The sequence below is a fragment of the Rhinichthys klamathensis genome, unplaced genomic scaffold (assembly GCF_029890125.1).
Source record: "Rhinichthys klamathensis goyatoka isolate OS25496 unplaced genomic scaffold, OSU_Roscu_1.1 h1tg000180l_1, whole genome shotgun sequence".
NCBI lineage: Eukaryota > Metazoa > Chordata > Actinopteri > Cypriniformes > Leuciscidae > Rhinichthys > Rhinichthys klamathensis.
In genome coordinates, this window is record NW_026606708.1 from 1078387 (window position 1) to 1093619 (window position 15233).

General features: G+C 37.3%; 2 protein-coding genes across 3 annotated transcripts; one reads left to right on the top strand and one right to left on the bottom strand.

Moving 5' to 3' along the window:
• Positions 1 to 157: 157 nt before the first annotated feature.
• Positions 158 to 4435, top strand: si:dkey-20d21.12 (uncharacterized protein LOC556245 homolog). Of its 2 annotated transcripts, none has more exons than XM_056260904.1 (4): positions 158 to 310; positions 1557 to 1700; positions 1776 to 1856; positions 4274 to 4435. In XM_056260904.1, the coding sequence occupies exons 2-4, from the start codon at positions 1571 to 1573 to the stop codon at positions 4423 to 4425; spliced, it is 363 nt and encodes a 120-aa protein (XP_056116879.1). In that variant the 5' UTR covers positions 158 to 310; positions 1557 to 1570; the 3' UTR covers positions 4426 to 4435. The 2 variants fall into 2 exon arrangements, with proteins under 2 accessions (XP_056116879.1, XP_056116878.1); XM_056260903.1 differs by having other exon boundaries at positions 162 to 310; positions 1776 to 1979.
• A 1574-nt stretch (positions 4436 to 6009) lies between these two features.
• hyal3 (hyaluronidase 3) lies at positions 6010 to 14851 on the bottom strand. Its single transcript, XM_056260892.1, has 4 exons — positions 14777 to 14851; positions 7864 to 8798; positions 6499 to 6588; positions 6010 to 6321 (listed from the first exon to the last, which is right to left on the bottom strand). Exons 2-4 carry the CDS (start codon positions 8794 to 8796, stop codon positions 6061 to 6063), a joined length of 1284 nt encoding a protein of 427 aa, XP_056116867.1. The 5' UTR covers positions 8797 to 8798; positions 14777 to 14851; the 3' UTR covers positions 6010 to 6060.
• Positions 14852 to 15233: the final 382 nt, after the last annotated feature.

The following is a 15233-nucleotide window of genomic DNA, read 5'->3' on the forward strand; positions in this document are numbered from 1 at the left end:
TGTCAAAGTTTTAATGCCTGTGCTGTATCACAAAATGCACACAGTCTGCATGTTACTGAATGATTATTTGGCCCCAAATCTATAAATAACCTCTCTTCTCGTCCATGAGACTGAAGCTATTTTTGGTCTGGGGATTTTGAGCTGTGTTTAGGGGTAGAGGTGCCAGGCGGACGAGACGGGCACAGATCGTTTCAGACCGTATGAGAAGAAGATAATCCAAATCACAACGGATTTCTCTCCCTTTTCTTTAGTGTTTGTCAACAACGCAACCACGAACAGGCGTATAGCGTTTGATGAAGTCAGTCTGAGGGTAAGTTTACACACGCACAGGCATCAGTTTACCATGTTAAAATGGTTTAGCCTACTGTGTTACGTATCTGGGCCATATAGTAGACATCAAAAAGTTTACATGAATTCACCCGAGCTCAGTTTTATCTATTTAGCCAATATTCATCTGAGACAATTCGAATGAGTCCTGGTTTAGAGTAATATGATGAGATGTTTGGTGAATGCAGTACACTTGTGTTTACTGTCTTTATCTGAGGTGTAGGCTATAAGGGGTTGAAAAAAAAACTAGATTTTGAGTGGCATTGTGTCAAACAAACAAATGTCCCTGTTTGTTCAATATATAGGAGCATATCACTGCTGTTTCCAGGCTTTGAAAACTTACAAGTTACAACACAAGTTACACTGGATTTTAGTCATGCATCAAAGTTGGCAAAATGTTTGAGATAAATATAGCTGTTAAAAAGAAACAGCACTATTGCATCACATAGGTAAATGCAGCATATTTAACATCAATAAACCTGCACTTAACTGTAAAACTATATGGCATTACAGTTAATTTAGTGTTTATTCAACTATGAGGTTGGGATATGTAGTCATTAACACATCTAAATGTCTTCTGCTCTTTATTTGTTAGGGAGAATAGTTCACCCAAAAATGAAAATGTTGTCATCATTAACTCACCCTCAAGTTGTTCCAAAACTGTACGAGTTTCTTTTTTCTTTTGAACACAAAATAAGATATTTTGAAGAATGTTGGTAACCAGACAGTTGACGCTATAGCCATAGACTTCCATAGTAGGAAAAAATAACATGGAAGTCAATGGCTACCATCAACTGTCTGGCAATATTCTTCAAAAAAATCTTCTTTTGTGTTCAAAAGAAAAAAGAAACTCGTACAATTTTGGAACAACTCGAGGGTGAGTTAATGATGACAACATTTTCAATTTTGGGTGAACTATCCCTTTAATGGAAACACAAAAGGAGAAAATTTGAAGACTGTTTTCCTTGCTCTGTCCCATGAAATTCCAATTACTGTTATCAGCTTACTGGAGCACTTGAATTTCTCACATAAAGTTCACATAGGCCTATGACAAAGCCATATAGATGGTGCTTCTGTGTCTGTAGCCAGTCCCCATTAAATGTAATTGCGGGCAATATTTCATGGAGGAAAGAAAGTCATGAAGGTTTGGAATGGCATGAGGGATGGTAAACACTTTTTTTAATGTTTTTGAATATTTAAATCAGGTTTGCATTCTGTCTGTTTCTCAGTAGTGGGAGTGATCATGAAGTCCACTCCTTCTCCTCCTCCAGTATTTGTTCGTGTCAGCGAGCGAGACCTGACAGAGATTGAGCTCCATTCGGTCGATTCCATCAATGACCTGCACCGCACACACTCTGAACAGCACAGCAAAGGTATTTCATTGTGTATGTATGACTTTAAAATCCTTGTTGGTTTCTATACAACTCAAACCTACCTCTCACTGTCAGGTGTTCAGCCACCCCGTCCACCACCTCCTTCCTCCAACGGGAACCTCCAGATGCAAGATCGGGCAGTTGTCTATCAAACAGGTCAACCAGCCTGTATGAGCCGACTGAATGACATTTGCACTTCCACTAGACGACACTATTTCTTAGCATGTGCAGCCATCATTGCGTTTCTCCTCATTCTCATTCTTATCTTCAGTTTTTTAGGTGAGAATATCTGTTTGTTTTGCTAATTAATGTGTTTTATTAAGGCTAAAATGGAAAAAAAAATAGTTTGGGCTTCAATATAAGTTAAGCTCCATTGACCGCTTTTGTGGAATAATGTTGACTTATACAGAGCCCCTAAGGGGACACAATGATGAAAAAGAATATATGAGATAGGAGAAAAAATTATATTTCAATGCTTTTGCGTTCTCTCGCAAAAGTATTGTGTTCTCCCGAGAAACTTTGCATTTTTTACGGAGCCCCTAAAGGGACATGGTGATGGGGGGAAAAAATACGATGGTAGAAAAAATGATGTCAATGCTTTTGCGTTCTCTCTCTAATGTTTCGCATTCCCCCGAGGAACTTTGAGTTCAGAAGTTTTGCGAAGGAATGCAAAGGTTTGCGAACTAATGCAAAGTTTCTTGGAGGAACACAACATTTTATTGAGCGAACACAGTTTCTTGTTGTTAAAGGGTTAGTTCACCCAAAAATGAAAATTAGCCCATGATTTACTCACCCTCAAGCCATCCTAGATGTGTATGCCATTCTTCTTTCAGATGAATACAATCGGAGTTACATAAAAAATGTCCTGGCTCTTCCAAGCTTTATAATGGCAGTGATCGGCTGTATATTTTTCATAAGTCAATCAAAGTGCATCCATCCATTATAAAAGTGCTTCACACGGCTCAGTGGGTTAATTTAGGCCTTCTGAAGTGAAGCGATGCGTTCGTGTAAGAAAAATATTCATATTTAAAGGGTTAGTTCACCCAAAAATGAAAATTATGTCAGTAATTACTCACCCTCATGTTGTTCCAACCCCGTAAGACTTTCGTTCATCTTCGGAACACAAATTAAGATATTTTTAATGAAATCTGAGAGCTGGATCACTCCTCCATAGGCTTCTTAAGGGATCGAAACTGGCCGGCCCAAAAGTTATGAAAGACATCGTTAAAATAGTCCGAGTGACTACAGTGGCTCAATCTTAAGTTTATCAAGCAACGAGAATACTTTTTGTGCGCAAAAAACAAACAAAAAGAACGACTTTATTCAACTACTCTGTAAGGCCGTGATATTTCACGTAGTGAAAATACGCAAAGCTTCTAGGTTGTACGTCACACGTAGGCTCACTATTGGCCGACGCTGGTCATGTGTGTGATGCGTGACGTACAACCTAGAAGCTTTGCGTAGTTTCACTACGTGAAATATCACGGCCTTACACAGTAGTTGAATAAAGTCGTTCTTTTTGTTTGTTTTTTGCGCACAAAAAGTATTCTCGTTGCTTGATAAACTTAAGATTGAGCCACTGTAGTCACTCGGACTATTTTAACGATGTCTTTCATAACTTTTGGGCCGGCCAGTTTCGATCCCTTAAGAAGCCTATGGAGGAGTGATCCAGCTCTCAGATTTCATTAAAAATATCTTAATTTGTGTTCCGAAGATGAACGAAAGTCTTACGGGGTTGGAACAACATGAGGGTGAGTAATTACTGACAGAATTTTCATTTTTGGGTGAACTAACCCTTTAAATCTTTATCGACTAAAATAACTAGCTTACGGCCAAACGCATTGATTTACGGTGGAAGACTAACCCTTGACGCACAACGTAATGACGAACGCGGAAGCGCAGAGGATAGAGCAAAACAAAACACCAGTCACGAATTAGAAGTCTAAAATTACAATTTTTAAAGAGAAATGGTGGAGGAGTTTGAGTTTGTTGCCCAGCTCTGTTTGTTTGAATCGCAAGAGGCATTAAAGCTTATGATACTCCTACATCCTACGTCATACATGCGTCACGAGTTACTCTTGTGGCGCAAGTCGACTTGCGTAATATGCATGCGGCCGTCTGCTGGAAGCTAGTTATTTTAGTTTTAAATATGGATATTTTTCTTACACGAACGCTTCGCTTCACTTCAGAAGGCCTTTATTAACCCCCCAGAGCTGCGTGGAGCACTTTTATCATGGATGGATGGACTTCAAAACAGAAACAACCATTCGCTGCCATTATAAAGCTTGGAAGAGCCAGGACATTTTTTTAATATAACTCCGATTGTATTCGTCTGAAAGAAGAATGTCATATACACCTAGGATGACTTGAGGGTGAGTAAATCATGGGGTAATTTTCATTTTTGGGTGAACTTACCCTTTAAATTGTCAAAATTACTTTCTGTGGTAATCCTCATTCCACGGATGCTGTGGCCAGAGCTTTTTGAACACATTGAACCCGGAACATTCATTTAGAGGGCCTGTTAAACTGTTATTTTACCAAATAACATCTGTTTTCTTTTACTAACCCTCCAGTCATGCAGAGCAGTGCTCTCCACACACTTCTGGAGATGGTGAAACAGAAACAGGAAACAGCTGAGGAAATCTCCCAACTCTTACAACAGTTGCAGCAGAGCAGAGACCATAAGAACATATCACTCGACAGCAGAAACACTACTGCACTGTGAAAACACTGAGAGAAGAGCACCGATTATGAGTCTGCTAATGATCCAGAACTTTACATCAACGTGTGTGACTTTCTGTCTTAAAGGCTTCTATTACTCTGGTGGAATCCATTAGTCAATCATCTTGCTCAAAAACATTCACTTGCCCTGTTTGTGGAGTGTAAACAGACAATGTAGTGATTTAAATGTTGTTGTTTTTTACCAGTATTGTTTTGTACACGTGTTGGCAACTTGCTACATTAGTTTCACTACAGCAAATGATAATACAAAACCACATTAGGAAATTTGAAAAGAATATGTAAAATATATTTCAATTAGTTGATATCACTGTAAACATATTAGATTGTGACATAAATCATGCTTGATCAATGATGTTTTGAATGAGCAAAACATTCGCTATGGTGAGTGCTTTTGAGAGCACAATGTCTGTAAATAATTATGTAGACCATGATGTTCTATTTATGAGATAAAAATAATTAAAGAGTAAAAAAGAAATTCTACATGACATGGATCTTATATTTTGTTGAGTTTTTGAAGCACTTTAAACTTGAGATGAAATCAAAATTGACCCAATTTACTATTAATTATGTCCCTGCTATTTTTGTTTATGTATCTGTGCTTTGAAAATGAATTTCTTTTTCTGCTTATGTCACTCAGGCCATGGGGTTAGAGTGCAACACAACAGTCAGGTTCCAGAAGTAAAAACCCCATTTGTTTTCCCCATAAGAGAATAATAACTTGTAAACCTTTAAAGACAGGCCTATTGTGAGCTATGAGTTTGTTAATTGATGCACTGTGTAAAAAAAAAAAAAGAATTGCTGCCTTAAATTTTTAAGTACAATCAACTTAAATGTATAAGTCATTTCAACTTAACATTACATTAAACTGGCTTAAACTTATTTGAATTTTTGTATAACTTGTAAAATAAGTTAAAATAATGTAAAAACATATGTTGTCATGACTTACTGATCACATAAAATTTTTTTACAGTGTGGTATGTATTTAACATTTTTAACAGCATGATTTCTGGTGAAAAACTACATTGCTTATAATTCTGCGATTAAATCTCCACTAAATCAGATAATCGAAACAAGCAAATCAGGGCAAAAAAACATTCAACCCAAATCCATAAAGTGCTGCGAATGACCAAGTATAACCAAGTCTCCCAAATCAAACTACTTAAATATTTTTTTTTATTTCAATAATATAATTTGCAATGCTTCATGAGATTGTAGTTCTTTTCCTCATTATAAGTAAGTACACAGTCTTGAAACTTTATTTTCAAATACTTTTTTTGCTTCAAATTATTAAGTTGTGCTTCATCTCGTAGCATGTTGGTTTGGTTAATAGCTTATAACGTTTGAACACCTTTTTTTTTTTAAATCCCTACAGTAAAAAAAAAAAAATTAATGGAAAAAATACTTCCAGAAATGTTGTACTCAATTGGATAATGTTAATAAACAGCTAAATAGCTATTAAGGCACTGTTTAGTAAATAGACTCCATTCTGGTATGTAACACCCACTTTTCACCGTCCAACCAATTCCTGATGGTCCCACTCTACTTTTTTTTTTCATTGAATATCCTGTTTAACTCATAAATGTCACATTGCAGAAATGAAGTGGGTTGCAAACAGTTCTTAGAAATGATTTTGGTCACATTGTTCTCCGCTCCATCCTTTATAACACACACACTTGAACTTTGACCTCATGTCGCTGAGAGGAAGAGCTTCATGGGTACCACTTAGAGGGATCATGTAACCCGAGTGAGGGTCCCGACGAGCACAGCGTCCCTGGGTGTTACACATTCTTTCGCTGCAGTTCCTCACACTGGCCTGCAGGGCGGTGACATAGTCTCCTAATACTGAGCCTAGGTAATCACGCAAGAGGGCGCACTGCCGCTGGAGAAAGACAGAAATGTATTTTATGTCTAACAGCTCCAGCAATGGATAATGATGAGGCATGTATATAGAATATTATAAATTTTCAGTTTGTATATGACAGAACTTATTTCATTAGGTTATCACACAGTGGTAAATCCAGACCATAAACTTTCACACACAGGATGACCTGCTGACCTTGGACTTGGCGAAACTCAGCTCGCCCCATAACACAACTCCAGCGGCACCTAAAGCAGCACTCTCACCTAGTGTGTGCTCCAAATCCGTCTGAAAAGATAGATACACACATATTATGATAAAGTTTCACACAATAATATAGTTTTTAAAGTCAGATCAGCCTAAATTAAGACACTTGAAACGAAAGTATGTGAATGCTTTAGAATGAGTCAGAGCAAGTGTTGTTGAAATGTTGTTTATGAAATAAAGCTGAAATACAATAAAATATTAATATAATTAATTAAATGAAAAACTTAAACCAAATGAAAATTTGATATGTTTGCTTTGCAAATAAAGGAAATAAGTTAACAGTTACGTACTAAAATGATAAACTTAAAATAAAGGAAACTAAAAAAAAATGTTAATTGAAATAAGATTAAATTAAATGTAAATATTAGATGGAAAAACTAGTACTAAGATAAAAAAAATTTACACTGAAATTAAAACCATTTAGAAATATAAAATAATAATTAAATGACAACTACTAGAATGTAAACTAAAATTAAGTAGAAATTTAAATAAAATAAAAGCCAATTGTAAATATTAATAAAACTATCTATAATAAATAATACTACAATAACAGTGGTCAGAACTAGGGAATCACAAATTTTATATTCTGTCTGTTTTTGAATTATGTTCATATTCTCAATAACCTATAAATGTCTTATATAAAAATGCTTTAATATTTGATGTAATACGGAGCCCCCCTAGTCCCACTTTGTCAAAACAATTATTTATAACTATCTCGTGGCCTCAAGATAATATCTACGAGTTACTATCTTACTATACGAGTTACTATCTTGAGGCCACGAGATAGTTATAATTATTTTTTTTGACAAAGTGGGACTAGGGGGGCTCCGTAGGTATAAATAAAAAAACACTAAAATGTATCATTTTAAATGGATAATCATTTTGAAATTTGCTAAAAGTTACATTTAACAGTGTTAATAAAATAATGTTTTTTAAAGATAACCTTTGATTGAATCTATTGCCCCCTTGAGTACGGAGGTTAGTTACAGTAACAAAAATGCATGCTAAGTTTGTAGAGTAATGCATTGTTATGCGCTTACAATTCATTGGCCAATAATTCACATACTTGAGATTGGATCTGGGCTAAAGGAGAACCATCCACTTGAAGATGAGGATGAAATGAGTCACTATTACTGTACTGGGCAAAAGCTCAGAACTAAACCCCCTCCTCTTTCAGTGTCTATTCTGGGTGGAGGTGAAGTGCCCACTAATGCATGATAAGACTGGAGCTCGGAGCTCTGACCTTCACAATGTGAAACACCATGTGGAAAGGTCAGGGTGTTCTTGTGTAGGTACCTGATTCAGGAACGCCAATGTGTGTGTGAACGCCACTCTGGCGTAGGGAAAAACAGGAAGTGCTTCAGGGCCAAGTGAATGCTGGGATGCCACTCGGAGGGCTTCAAGTACACGATGTCTCACCATTAGTTGAGCATGTGTATGTCCTGCCAGCTTACGCCCCAGATAAATGCTGGGATACAGGGCGGTGGAGTGTTGCCATAGAAACGCCAGTCTATCATTCAAAATCTCCGTGCCATTGTGACACTGCCCCGTGTAGCCGCTTTGTCCTTGGCCATGATTGTTATAGCAACCGGGAAACCCATAAAACCCCCATAATCCCTCTGGGCAGAGGCGAACACCAAGGCGCAGAGTCTTTTCCATAAACGCTCTTGCTGCTAATTCAAACTCAGCCTTCGCCTTGGATTTCACTTCCTCCTCTGACATATCTGGATGTTTCCACCTAACCAGCTTTTTCGAAAATTTCCGATATGCAATTCTGGTCCCGAAGTTCCACATCCATATGGGCTGCCACGCCTCCCAATCTAGCACAGCTAATCCGCTGAACATCTGTCTCAACACTTCAATGATCTGCGCCTCAGCCAATGAGAGATGAGCCTTTAGGTATCCTTGTTGAGGCAGGCCACCATTGACTTTTGACCCCTGACGGTTGATGTAGGGGTAGAGGCCCAGACGGCGCTGATAAAATATGCTCATATTCTGACCCTGAAATCTCTGCTGTGAGTTATGTATAATGTTGTACTGGCGCAGCGGCAGGGAGACTCCGTACCGACGCTGACATCGAGCTGTAGGCATATTCCAGATCACTGAAAAGCCACGCCTCCCGATGACAGACTCCGCCCCCTGAAGCATATTCTGAACAGGGTTGCTGAGAAACAAAATGGCTGACAGGGCTAAGGTGAGGATGGGATGAATCGAAGATCTCAAATGCATGCCTGTGAAATACACACAATTAGTGTCATTCATTATTTAGTGACATACCTTGCAGCAAATAATCTAGAAATGAGTCTGGAACTATTCAAATTGTGTACTTAGCTTAAGAAATAAACTCCATCATTAAGAACAAATACTCCATCTAAAACTGCTAATGCTTTAATAATTATTTGTACACCACTTTTATGATCTCATGAGATATTACATGGAAGGTTTATACTGTAAAGATGCATGGCTTCTCTATCACAATCTGAGTTTGAAACAAAATATCATTACATTTTAAAATATATTTATAAATATATCTAATAAGCACTGATCCTTCTCTGCTACATACATACATATACAGTCTCAGGGTGCTATTTTTCTTTTTTCATTCTTTATTTTCCAATTCACAGGTTTAGTGCAATATACTTCTTATTACTGATATATTTTAAACTTACTACAAATTTATTATTTTTGTATTATACTGTAGGGGAGAACCGGGGCGAAAGTAACACGGGACGAAAGTAACAAAGCGATTTTCTCTGAGCCCTGACTACATTTGCATTTCAACCTATGACAGCACGTTCGGCATGCAGCCAGTGACCGAGCTGATAAATATCACGTGATTTCATCATCGTTTCACGCGGTTAGGTCCGGAAAGCAGTTTTCCAGTATGATAAGTAAATTTCTTAAACGGTACTTTTTTTTAATTACAAGTTGTGTTTTTCGTTTCATGTGTCACACAGTAATGATCAATCTATAGGTTATTTAGTGCTGTAACACATCCTGAAGTTTGCCTGGTCAGAGTTTTTCAGTATAAAAGTAAATCGGGTTTAAATGTCAGGAGATCCTGTCGAGACGAAAGTAACACTCGTTACTTTTGTCCCGCTATAGGGAAAACAAGCGTTTCTTTTGTTCCTCCTCTAATGTGGTGACTTTCTGTGTGTTGCAGCATTTATTTAAACATATTTATGTCATATTATACCAACAGAATATGGCAGATGTTTATGAGGGGGCTTTTAAAGCTTAAGTCACATTTAAATCAGCTGATTTCTGTCTCACCATTTTTTTCACTCAATCTGTTTCCATTTACCCTAGTCACATTTAGATTTTAGCCATACCTTATAGCTTTAACACCTCCACCTATGCATTTGCAGGATTTCTATCCAGATGTTTTTTATGCACATTTTAAATGTAGGCTATGCATAAAAACAGCTGGATGGAAACATGACTATTGTTACATTATGTTGATAATTTATATTATGTTAATTTAATTTAATTTCATATTTTTCATGTTGAAAAAAACATTTTATAAAATGGATTGACAATAAAAATAAAAAATCTAAACAATTCAAGTATGTACTGTTGGGTTACTTTTGAAACATTTGATGAAACTGAAATTTAAAATGAAAAAATGTAAATTAACAATTTTTTGCAAAGATAAAGGCTAAAATATGTTTGCAGTTACATGTTAACAAGGTCATACTCGGGTATATTTAGGCAAAAAACAAAAACAAAACAAAAAACAAGAGTAACACAAAAAATCTAGCTTGTATATTGTTGTGTTACTTTTGACCCACTTGTGTGTTACTTTCGTCCCTACTGATGGGGTTGAAAGTAACATGAGCAGTCTTAAGTTCAAAGTGAAATTATACTGAAGTTGTTCTACATTTTTACAAAATACCACCTGGTATTGATAGACCACACTTGTGAGTGACTGACCACAGCAAAAATATATCTCTGTCTAAACCATCATCTTTTAAAAAGATGTTTTTCTGAAAAATGGTACTTTCGCCCCCGCTCTCCCCTATGTTTAATATTTGTGTCGTATGTAACATTGTTTGAGTTGTTGTATAATCCGGCACAAAGGGAGGCACTTCCTAATTTCGTTATACATGTTTATAATGACAATAAAGGTTATGTAAATCTAAAAAAAAATATTCAAATAGAAAACAAATAGAAAAATGGTCATTTTAAATTGTAATGATATTTCACAATATTACTGTTTTACTGTATTCTGGAGTGAGCAGCGAGCATGGAGACTTTGACCCCAATGGAGCACCTGACCCCAAACTTTTAAACAGTCGTGTGAATTTTAACATAAAATCGCAATGTTGATAAAAAGGAAATGCCCATAGAAACATCACGCATCAACAACCCAACCTCAAATGTGATCCTATTAAATGACAAGCACAAAATGTGAAGTTATAGAATGTTTATTTTTTAAATAACCATTTGAAAGCAACAGAAAATCTCAGCAAATACATTTCCTTTAGAGGGTTGTGATAAGAGATTTACCTTTCAATTCAATCATTTTTAAAATATAAAAACAAAATAAATACCAGTTAACACAAAGTAAACTCTGATTAAGGCACATTCAGATTGTCACAGTATTTCCAGTCAATACAGTTCCTTGAACCTGTAAACACTGTTTGTGTATCCCTGAATAATGACAGACTGAAGGAGTGTAGCCTGAGTTTCAGATGTTCTTGTGCATCCAGAAGATGGGCAACCCTCTGTTGTCTGTGTATGGCGTTTGCTCCAAAGTCTGACTTACTGGAGCCCAGGATGACGGAGGACAAGATGGAGGAGGTGGAGGAGGAGATACAGGGGGAGGAGGACAGGAAAGTAGAGGAGGAGGAGGTGGTGGTAGAGGAGGAGGAGGTGGTGGTGGAGGAGGAGGTGGTAAAATAGATGGTGTAGATGGTGCAGGATTGCTAAACAACTTAACATCACTCTTCCTCTCTTCCTCCTCATTCTCTGTGCTTCTACAGAACTTGTGCAACACCTCCATAGGCATGAAGGAGGCCAGCGTCCCGACACTTTGGACAGGTTTGGACAGCACATACCCCAGATGGGCATAGAAGTGTTGCTTATCATGGGTGGTTAGGCACAATCGGGTGCAGCCCCGTCCTTCGGCATACCGTTCAACAGCCTCCATCAGGATACGGCCGTACCCCTTCCCCCGCAGCATGTTGCACACCACCACCGACTCCACAAACAAACTACGGCTCCCCAGAACACGGGACAAGCGGGCGTGGCCTATTAGCTTCTCGTCTTGACTCCGCCTCTCCCCCTTCAGCAGCAGGAGACACACAGGATAGCTGTGGCTCGACTGGCGGAGCGAGTGAATTCGCGCCCCCATGCTGCGTTGCCATTGGGCATTGAGTAATTCAGCACACGCCTCCACTAAGTCCCAGCGCTCATGAAGAGGTTCGGTTCGAACTACTGCCCAGCTCACGTCGCCATCGCACCTGCACACACGCCAAGGACACGGGGTCAACACTGAGTGCCGCTTTTGAACAGCTCAGGAGTTATTTCGCAGTTTAAAGCTTTCTTTATTAAAAAAAAGTGAATTAACTTCTACCCCCCCTGTTGTTTCAAATCTATATAACTTTTTTTCTTCTGTGGAAAGACTATATTTTGAATCCAAACATGTTGTTTTGGACCCCATTGACTTTCATTGTATAGAAAAAGACAGCTTTCAGTTCAAAATATCTTCTTTTGTGTTCCACAGAAGAAATTTCAATACAGGTTTGGAATCACATGAGAGTGAGTAAATGACAAATTTCCATTTAAAGGGATTTTACACCCAAACATTAAAAAAAAATGTGTCCTCCGTTAAGAGCGGTGCAGTGTGCAGAACAGAGGAGTATCCACTTGATTTCTTTAAAATCACTTATTTTCAACAGTTATTTCTTTAACTTGTTGCAACAGTAGTCAGTTGTTTTCAACGCTCAACAGTTTTCATAACATCACTTCCACATTTCATTTTCACATACAGACAAAAGCTAGATTGATAAAAATCATTGTAAGTAATTCTGAGCACTGAAGCAATAAACACAAGCAGAAACAATGGCAACAACCTATTTCATGAGTAGTTTTTTTTTATAGCACATTTTCTCAGCTGAAGTTAAAATAGCAGAAGAAGCTGTGGTTTTGATGTGTGGCTGTTGGGTTCGTCTGAATGTGTGATTCCTGATACACCACATGGACTTTATGCTAATGTGAACTAGTCTAAAAAAGAATGTATTTAAGATATAATTTTTTTTAGCTTTGACATTTGTGTTCAAGTTCAGTTTAGACACATTTTCAGTATGTCTCTGAGCTATGCGAATTTGCTGGTCAGAGTTCACCAAATTCAATAACTTCGATACAAACTTCTTTGCTTGTGCTTGCATTTCTATGTATGAATGAATCACCCAAAAATGAGAGTGAGTAAATTACAGATTTTTCCTTTTACAGGGAATATTCTGCCATCAATTATTCACCTTCAAATTATTCCAAACCTGTTTATTGAATGGGGGAAAAAACATTTTTTTAAAAACCAGACATTTTTCAAAATATGTTTTTTCCACAGGAGAAAGAACAACATACGAGTGAGTAAATGATGACAGAATGTTTATTTCTGGGTGAACTATCCCTTTATATCTAGTAACCATCTAATATGATGTTTTCAATGCACCTAAAGAGCAGGGTGGGCAGTGGTCGATATAATACTGATATATAGGCCTAATATAGCAGTTCATGACCCCAAATGATAAGCACACAAAAAAACCCAGCTGAAATTAAACAAACTTCTATTTTAGATAGATTAGTTCACAAATGGAAGCACGGTTTGTTGACCAAGGGGACAAGGTTGTCGTCGGCTGATAATTTTAATTATGAACAGAACCACACATATAAAAATAAGTAATAGCAATAGTTTCTTTGCTAAAATCAAAGAAAGAATCATCAATGGACTAACAAAAAGGATGCAAACTCAGATTCAGCATGTCAACATAAACCATAATCCATTTTCACTCCAAATAAAAAAAGCACAAATCTACCAAAACGAACACACAGAAAAGTTGGAGAATAAAATAACCAGCCTCACCTGCGGTGCTGAGAGACAGAACTGCCAGTTAATGTTTCAAAACTGTCTCTCGTGCAACTGAGGGTTAAAATCAGGAAACAAGAGGCTTAAGCGATCCATTTCTCTGTAAGCTTCCTTTAACACTGGCCTGGAGTCAGTTTAGCTGGTTTTAATTATTGTGGTTTTAGTGTGGAGAGACTGTTTCTAGATCAGTAATGAAAGGAAACAGCTTTCAACAGCTTTTTTAACTTTACCATGACAAGTGTGATATGCTGATGGGAAGTATGTGGGTTTTTGAAAGGGTTGTGCTATAAATGTTTGAAGGCCCTAATATGATGAGAGACGCAGTAAAGCTATCAAAGTAATTTAACAAGTCCATGGAATTTGAATTTCATGTCCATTTTTGTCTGGTTTAGGCTAATTTTATCCATAGGCTTTATGCACAGCTGCACTACTTCCTGAACTTCAGCCAGCTCCTTGTTTCCTGTCTGACATTATTGGACAAACTGATTAATCCAGGTGTGCCTGACCAGTAACAAATACCAGACACACCTGGGTTAATCAGTTTGTCCAATAATGTCAGACAGGAAACAAGGAGCTGGCTGAAGTTCAGGAAGTAGTGCAGCTGGGCATAAAGCCTATTGAGCTCTGGTTTTAAAATGAAGCATCCATTTGTTTCATTCAGACTGATAGTGATGCTCAGCTGGACAGAAACACCTTTCCTCTCTCTCAAGTAGGGGTGTAGGCTATTCAGGATAATTGGAGAAAAAAATTCGGTCATCTCAATGGCAAAAATAAGTGTCACAAATTCACCTGCATTCTCCAACGTGGGAGTCATTCATTGTCAAAAGCAATGCGACTCTGACAAGAATTGAGGGGAGTTTGATTTAACATTTTGAAATATGGCAATAGCTTATGTGCTATCGTATTACGTTTATAAAATTAATTGCTAAAATCTCCTTCTTTAAAACAACATGAACAGCATGCCGCAACAGTCAAGAGCACAACACGACAGACCCAAGTCAGAGAAGTGAACAGATAAACAAATAGCAAGCGGTTAAGATTCCCGTTAGACTGCTTGTGAGAGACACATGCAATTTATTTTGGATTTAGTTTATGTGAGTTCTAATCTGTGATACCTACATGCTGAAAACTTTATCGCTGTCACATCAGCTGTCTTTAGAATCTTCCTCTTCTTCTAGTGGAGCAGATGAAACAGCACGAGTCGTTTTACTGCCACCTATTGGACCAGCTCTCCAGCTCTGCCCTTACACTACTACATACAGTAGGCTACATAACTTGGCCTTGTACATTCTGGATGATCGATATTATTATTATACCATATATAGTTTGTGTTTTAATTATACCATATATTAATATTTTTACAGCCCAAACACTTGCAATCACATAAAATGTGAATGTCTTCTTTAGACTAAAGTATGATATTTATATTTTTTAAAGTGTTTTAAATAACCAGAAGAAGTCATATATTTTAAGTATATATATTTTGTATTGTGGGGAATAATGAATAATTATTACTTGGAAAATTACAATATTTGTTCCAAAATGTATGTCAGTTGGCAGTGTTGTATGACTTTAG